The 8101-nt window shown below is 33.2% G+C and overlaps 1 protein-coding gene across 1 annotated transcript; it reads left to right on the plus strand.

Moving 5' to 3' along the window:
• The first annotated feature begins 408 nt into the window (after positions 1–408).
• On the plus strand, positions 409–7398 carry Ric (Ras-related protein interacting with calmodulin). Its single transcript, XM_068764337.1, has 5 exons — positions 409–717; positions 3972–4045; positions 5322–5516; positions 6098–6238; positions 7002–7398. The coding sequence occupies exons 1-5, from the start codon at positions 576–578 to the stop codon at positions 7116–7118; spliced, it is 669 nt and encodes a 222-aa protein (XP_068620438.1). The 5' UTR covers positions 409–575; the 3' UTR covers positions 7119–7398.
• The last annotated feature ends 703 nt before the right edge of the window (positions 7399–8101 follow it).

Here is an 8101-nt window from a genome sequence, read left to right on the forward strand (position 1 = left end):
TATATTAATATCAATAATATGTGCAAAATGTTATATTACTTGAAATGTTTTAGAATTATATTGATTTAACATACTATTATATTGTATATTTGGTAATAATAATATAATAGTTTTAGTTATGGATCGTTTTCACTAGTTCGAAAACAAAGTATACACTATACTAGGTGATAACGAAAAATTCGATATTTTTTAAACTAACTAAAGTGGCGTATATACCGATATTTATTTTGTCTTTTATATTGATGATTATTGTTTTATAATATACTATTGAATGTGCACTGAACGCATTATATCAATTTTGACCAACATAACAAAATCCTCGAAATGTCAATCGGCCCTAATCTAAATCAGCTGTCGATTTTTTATTACAAATTTCTTCCTATATTTTGAAAGCAAACAAAATGGATTTTCATAAACAGTGCCGTGTAAAGTGTTAAAAGGTCATTGTGTTTAAACCCAGCAAGGTGGTGTTAGTGTTAGGCGGAGGCCTGTGCCGATGGCGGATCGGGAGTGTGGGGAGTGAAGGAGACGACGGTGGCGGCGGGCGCGGCTCGGAGCCCCAGGCATGCAGCGGCATGGCCGGCGAGGCTGCGGGCACGTCGCGCGGCCTCCGCGTCTACAAGATCGTGGTGCTCGGAGACGGCGGTGTCGGCAAGTCGGCTGTTACGCTGCAATTCGTAAGCCACAGCTTCCTCGACTACCATGACCCAACCATAGGTAATACCATTGAATGTGTCTTATACGTGTTTGAAATTTTTTTAGCGAAACTTTTTTCTGTTATGATAACGCTGTGGTGATCTTCGGGGGAGGGTAGTACCATGCAGTGGGCGTCTAACTGCTGACATGATGATGATGTTAATGAATCATTCACTTACTATAAGGACCATTCTTGAGCACCCCAGTACTTATTGCAAAAGTATATTATGTCAACTATTTATCATGATAGCATATTCTTGGGATATAGTTCAAAGGTTTGTACCCAAAATTGAAAGGAGGAATACTTCATAGACATGGATAGAATAAGGTGTTTATTAACAAAGATAAATCTAATATTTTTTGTAGATATAGATAATTCTATAAATTATTTTTATTTAGAAGGATAATTGAATAATAAAAAAATATAAATAAAAAGTAGGAAAAACTTTTTCATTCATAATTTTTAATCCTTAATTATTTATCTTGTAATTTCAAAATCGAGATCATCTTACCAATATTTGCCAGCAAAAAATTGTAATACGAAATTCAAACTTCATTATAAGTTGATGAAAACAAATATATTAAAAATTTATTTAGACACTGGTTATTCAAAAGTTTTTGAACAAATCTTTAAAATATGTATATAAATCATATTTAAAATTAAAGTTTTGATGATTTATGTGTTATTGTTTATCTCTTCTTTTTTATTTACATAATAACATGACAAAAATTATTTGCTGCATTTTGAAGAGTTGTGTAGGATTTTAACAATTTTATGATATGCTGTCTACATGACTTTCTTACTTTCATAAGGCATTTAAATATTTGCTTTATGCACTTATATTGTATACACGAATACCTCGCTTTGCATCGTTTCGTTTTGCGTTTTTTTCGAAGTTGCGTCGCTGCTTAATTAGTACTAATTTGCACTGTGTGTCGTTAGATTTTCGAGGTGGCGTTGTTTTGGGTTCGAGTCTATTTTTTTTTGGATTTTTTTTTCCAAAAGATGGCAGCACTTGTTTCTAATTGCGCCATGCCAACAAAACTCGGGGATTCCCTTTGTAACTGAAAATCAACGCAATTTTAATAGTTTTATTTTCACTTTGTTTTGCTAATTTTGGAGTTCAGTTTCAATTAGGCAGTGTGTTTGTTGTAATGTAGTGTGTTGTACTTTTTTAAAAGAGAATAATAAATTTATATAAATTTTAACGTGTTGTTACTGGTTACAAAAAAGGTATATATGTTTCCAATTTATTTATTGGCAGAGTTATATTATTTTTGTTTTTTAATGTTTACTTTGTTCAATTTTCTCTTTAAAAAGTAGTATTTTCGTAACCCTGGAACCTATCTTCAATCTTTACATGGTTTGCTATAGAAAATCTTTATTCACTTTGCGGCGTTTCAATTTGCGTCGTGTTTTTTTGGAACGTTACCACGACGCAAAGTGAGGTACTAGTGCATATAGCAAAGTATTTGTACACAGATCAATCAAGCAATTTCCAAATCCTTGAAAAATTTTATTAGAGAGATTTTATTGAAACTTGGAAATTCTAAGTAGGGCTTACAATGTCGGGATTCCGGGATTCCGAATACTAGAATCCCGGACGATTTTTATATAAAAATACCTGTATTTCAGTATTATATTAGTTAATAAAAATTAAATTTATGGACAATATAAATCCAATCTAAAATAATATTAATTAATTACAAGAATTTTTTTTTAAGATAAACAAAGGATTTCATTGTATTAAAATCTATATCAGGCACACTCAAAGAAAGCCAAGTATGGCACCATGAGGAAGCAGCAGTGTTGCAATAGGAAGCAATTGTTTATGTTTTACATCTACTGCCCAATGAATAGGTTTCGTTTATAGAAATACATACAGTATAAAACAATAAAATTATTAAATAGTTTAGAGTAGATTGTTTCATTTTGCAAATCAGCTGTAGTGTTTACAAGTAAAAATTGAATGATTGATTGTTTATGTTTTTTTAGAGCATACTTTAATAAAAAAAAAAACACAAGTTATTAGTATTATTTCATAAACACTTACAATTTAACTACATTTTTGCTTCTTTAATTATTTAATTCCAAGGAGCCTATTATATGTAAAATGTAACAATGTAAAATTTAATATTGGATTTCATATATTATTGGTTAACAAGTTCATATAGCAACTGAGGTAAGTAAAAATATAACTAGTAATTTTTTTATTAATAATACACACCGGTTTTAATGTCTATAATATATCGGTATCTTGATATTACAAATATCAAATACCGGTATTAAGGTTTTAGTTCGGTATTGTAAGCCCTAATTCTCAGTAAAGAAATATTTTGTAAGTGATACTGTTGCTACATATGGAGTTATTTTTAGTTTTATAACCCAATATTTACATAACAGCATAACTTCATGAGCTACCTAGTCTTTCAATTATTATTTTAAAAGCTTCAAAAAAGAACTCTCAAAATCAGGTTCCTCCTCTTCAGGGAAATAGATTTTTGCCACAAAGGGTTGATATAAACCATTCTGGAGAAGATGGTCTGCATCATAATCTACACTCTCCACTTCAAGATATTAGATTGTATAAAAAGGCATACAGTGTCAGTAATTAGCTAGTCCAGACTTTTTATAAATACACCCTATCTTGTTGTAGGACAAGACTTACATTCTTTATTATTTTCACATACTTTTATTTTTATTTCTGTACTCTTCTATTATTCATCATATGGTCTAGCTTTCCTCTTCTTTCACTCTACAGTTTTGTATTATTCCCTTTCATACCAATTTCCGTTAATTCAGTGCCTCACTTAATTTGTCTCGTTCCCTTCTTATCGTTTCCTTGTTTATTTGTTCACCTTAGTTGATGTTTTTTTTCTTATTCTATTTTGTATTCTTATTTAATATGGTTATTTATTATAACAATTTATCACAGTTTTAAGTTTTCATTATTTTTATAGTATTATTTAGAGTATTTTATTGTTTCACTCTACTTAATTTTTATTCAAGTTTCATTTTTAATTTCTCTACTGACTGTTTCCCTGATTGCTTACCTGACCTGTGCAAGTTTCATTTTTTTTTACTACATCCTCCACTATCTTCCTGCAGCATTTGAAGAAAGCTGACCTTAGTCAAGATTTTAAGAGTTAAGAGTACAGAAATTCTTAAGTTTTGCTGTTTGTCAATATATTGTGATGGTACAAACTTAGTGTCTTTCAGAAGATGGGAAATCCATAATAAATCAGCTTAATATAAAAAAATACTAATTTTGCAGAGGACTCATACCAACAACAAGCAGTCATTGATGGAGAGCCAGCATTGCTAGACATTCTGGATACTGCTGGGCAGGTTGGTCTTATGCAGAATATGTTAAATCAGGAAATAATTAAAATTATTTTCTATTAGTCTTGTCAAAATAAATATATGTAATATGTAAAAGCATTTAATTTTATCTTATCATACCCTAGCAACATATTTAAAAAAAACATAAAAATGCTTCAAGTATTTCAATGTAAAAATAATATAATTGTAAACTTGTATGATTGTAAAGTGATGTTCCAGTCTAGACCTTGCGTGTAGTTACTCCATGGAGTGCCCTCTTTTTTTGGTTTGAGGAGAAATTCTTCTTGATGCAATCAAAATACTTAACCAAAAAAGAGCTGTGGGGGTTCAGCAGTAGGGGACTAAGACTTGAGATCGTTGGCCGCGGGTCCGATTCCCGAGATACAAGCTTATGTAATTCATATTTTGTACGTTAATTAAATAATATTGTCACTGCTCAAAAATATTTTCAAAGGATGGGCAACAGCTTCCTCTGCGTACCACAATTTCAAACTGTGATCGCCAACTCGATTACTAAGCGTGTAGATTATTTTATATCCCCATAGAAATCTTTGGAAGAGGCCTTTGCCTTGCAATGGGCATCTCTGGGCTGATGAGACGAACTAATAATACTCTTCCAGCTTGGATGATTAGATTCTATCAGATTCTTACCCTTTAAATCACTTCGGAGGTCGCCTTACGTACCTTTTCCCGGAATTTCCGGAAATCTGAACCTTTGGTATTCTCGCGGCCGTATTAACACGAGGCTACATCGCATTATTGTTCTTTCTGGGTTATGCAGTGTTCTCCCGATGGATCTGAAAAGATTGGCGATCTCGCAATTTGATGGAATATTTAGTGCATTTTGAAAGTTAACAAAGAATTTAATATCTCAGGTAATAAAGTGATTACAAACTCCCTTCAGCAGAAATTCGGTCTTTTTCACTATTGAATCTAAACAATAAATCCTTTTTTCGAGTCAAAGTCCGCTATCGGCGGCTCCTGAGTAAAGTAACTTTACGGAAACTTTGTCTACGAAACCCAAAGCCTTGAAAGTCTCCCCATCCACCCAAATGATGTTATGGTTTGACTCAAGGTTCTCAATTTATTAACTTAGTTACTGCAAACAATTTGCATAAATAACTTCGGTGACCTGCTACCTGAAGCTACGAATAAAGCTGTCTATGAGAAAGCTCCCAATAGTCATTGGCGAAAAAATGGTTATTAAGAGTTCTTCCTGTAATATAATTTTTTAAAATATTTTAAAGTGTTGTTATATTTCCCACATCATATGTGTGTGTAGGTGGAATTCACGGCTATGCGGGAGCAATATATGCGTTGCGGAGAAGGGTTCGTGTTGTGTTATTCGGTGACGGATCGCCGGTCTTTCCGTGCAGCGTCCGAGTACAGGAGGCTTTTGGCGCAGGCCCGCCCGTCGGAGAGACTACCCCTAGTCCTTGTTGGCAATAAGCTGGATTTAGCGCCAAGGTTTAGACAAGTAAGGTTTTTGGTAATTAATAATAATTAATACTAATGTAACAATGTCTCCTCCATGTTTGCAACTGGTAGAAAATTTAAAATTTCTAATTTATGTCACACCTTTTTAAAGTTCACATAGACACTTTCTTTCAAGGTTTCTTTTTTATTATAAAAGAAATGTGAAATAGGCACTTTCTTTCAAGGTTTAGTTTTTATTATAAAAGAAATGTGAAATAGGTATGAGGCTATCCACAGATTAACGAAGGCCAGCTTATTGACAAGTTAAGTGGCAGTGGACAGGTCACAGCACCCAAAACAGGTGGATGCCAGATGGATCTAAAGTTTCTGAAGTGCAGACCACACACTTCTGCTAGCTTGTTATTTAATTTTAATTATTAACAAAATATTAAAAGACCTAAAAGGAGTATGACACTTGGCAAAATAAACTTATCGATACTTATTACATTTATAGTTAATGTCAATATTAGTTCGACAGATTGCAAAATGAGTTGGCCAAACGAAGCGTGCGTTTAGCGCAAATCTTTTTTATACTAAAGGTCACCACACATTTTTAAAAGCAGTTTAATGTTTTGTTTTTAGGTCACCACTGAGGAGGGCAAAGCATTAGCCACACAGCTGGGTTGTCCATTCTTCGAGACATCGGCCGCCTTACGACACTTTGTCGATGACGCCTTCCATGCGCTGGTGAGAGAGATAAGAAGATTGGAAAGGCAGAGACAGGTATATTATAAATAACATAAAATTCAATGTTTCGAACCTATCTGTTTTCAAAGCAGTTGATAGATGTTCGAGTAAGTTATCTTTCTTTTGTGATAAAGTATCTTTTACGCCTCTAAGCATAGTACGAGTATTTTAAAATCGTCGCAAATTTCTTTGTCGATCTAGTCGATTTGAAATTATTTAAAAATCAATAGATTCCAACATGTTAAAATAATATCATGTGGTTTCATAATTATAAAAGAAAAAAATGTTAACTATATCGAAAGCACTAAGCAAAAATTATAAAGTACATATATAATAAGTTTTAAATTTTACACCATGGTTTGATTCTATTTTGCGACTGCTTTGGAATACAAATATTATCTGTAATAGTCTATACCAAACCTTTTGACAACTTTGTACCTATTGCATAGCTTGAAATAGTGTAACCGTCTGAGCTGAGGTTAAAGAGAGAGGTTTAAGCGAAGCTGCCACAGAATAAAAATGCTAATACCACAAATGTTGACCTGTCTGAAAAAATATTCAGGTGTTGAAAGCTCCAAAGAGTTTGCTCATATTAGTTTGACAAATACAAACTGTGTAACTACAAGGATTTTTGTAGTACAATTGTTGTTGTTAAACAATTGAATTTAATGTCAATAAATAAGATTTGATTGTAAATGAAGAATAATTATCAAATTTTTTTAAATGAATGAAAGTTTTTTTCTTTCAAGTAGTTGTGACGATTGTTTTTGATGCGCTGCATCACTAATTTATTTTTCAGTCATCATTGATGGGAACGGGTATATCGACGAGCGGCGGCCGACGACGTTGGCGACGACTGCGTAGTATATTCGCGCTGGTGTTCCGTCGTCGAAGGCGCCATCACACGACGCCGTGACGTCATCACGCGAAGCCGTAACGTCATCACACGTCGCTAAGACTTCTCATCCTGCCGTGACGTCATGTATCAACATTTCCTATCGCCGTATTGCATCACCATGTAAACGGGAAATCTTACGTAATTTCTATATTCTCCAGTCGTCATTCCAGTGTCTCAGTTATTTTATTTACTATTATGGAATTGAAGAACAAGTCCGAGTTTATAATACATTTTTTATTTACGTAAATGAAAATTTTATGTTTTGTCATGGTATGCATGCCATGTATTATTTTTTTAGTATGGTTAAACAATGAAAAAAGATAAAAAGTGAAACATGTTAATAGTAAAACAATCTAGCCCATTATTTTTTAATCAATATGTCATGGTTTGATTTTTTTTATGAAATCAAGCTGAGATGGTTGATTGGATGATCTTGTTTGGTTGTGTCTGTGCGTTTTACATTTTTACCAAGAAACATTTTTCCTCTTTCGTTAAGTCTTAATGTAATTTCTGATCCTGTTTCTCCAATTTTCAGAGATCCCTTATCCCTCCATGTTGTTGTCCCCATGTTCAATTTCCCATTATTCTTCTTTAGCATATCGTGCAATTCCTCAAGAGTACTTGTTAAGATGTTTATAATTTTTGGAAGTGTTTTCCCTGTGTTTTACATTATGCACTTCTTTTCAATGTGTTCGAAGGAGGATGTGTCAAATTTGTGTATCCTATGCCCACTGAAGCAAGGTACTGTGACAACTTGATTGTACACTCCTGAAAAAAGACCGGTTTGATTTGCGCATGACATCTTCTAATAATATCTAATTACAGGCAATTTGATTTTTGTCATGGAAGGACAGCTTCCTTGCTGCCTGAAACATGATTCCATATCTTCTCTTGTGTACCACATAGAGACATCTGTAATCTGCGACAATATGTCCAAGTCTTCCTTATATGTTTCCAAGATCCCATGAAACACAATTTGGGAAGCCATCTCTTCTTCCATT

Source organism: Battus philenor, unplaced genomic scaffold (genome assembly GCF_028537555.1).
Source record: "Battus philenor isolate CCGP_79_NKW_IND1 unplaced genomic scaffold, ilBatPhil1.0.hap1 SCAF_19, whole genome shotgun sequence".
NCBI classification, from domain to species: Eukaryota; Metazoa; Arthropoda; class Insecta; order Lepidoptera; family Papilionidae; genus Battus; species Battus philenor.

Bases quoted from the DNA above. Each gene is read 5' to 3' on its own strand.
- Ric (XM_068764337.1), top strand. From the start codon at position 576: ATGGCCGGCGAGGCTGCGGGCACGTCGCGCGGCCTCCGCGTCTACAAG. The intron at 4,046-5,321 runs GTTGGTCTTATG...ATGTGTGTGTAG, and splicing joins TTCTGGATACTGCTGGGCAG to GTGGAATTCACGGCTATGCG. The intron at 6,239-7,001 runs GTATATTATAAA...TTTATTTTTCAG, and splicing joins GATTGGAAAGGCAGAGACAG to TCATCATTGATGGGAACGGG.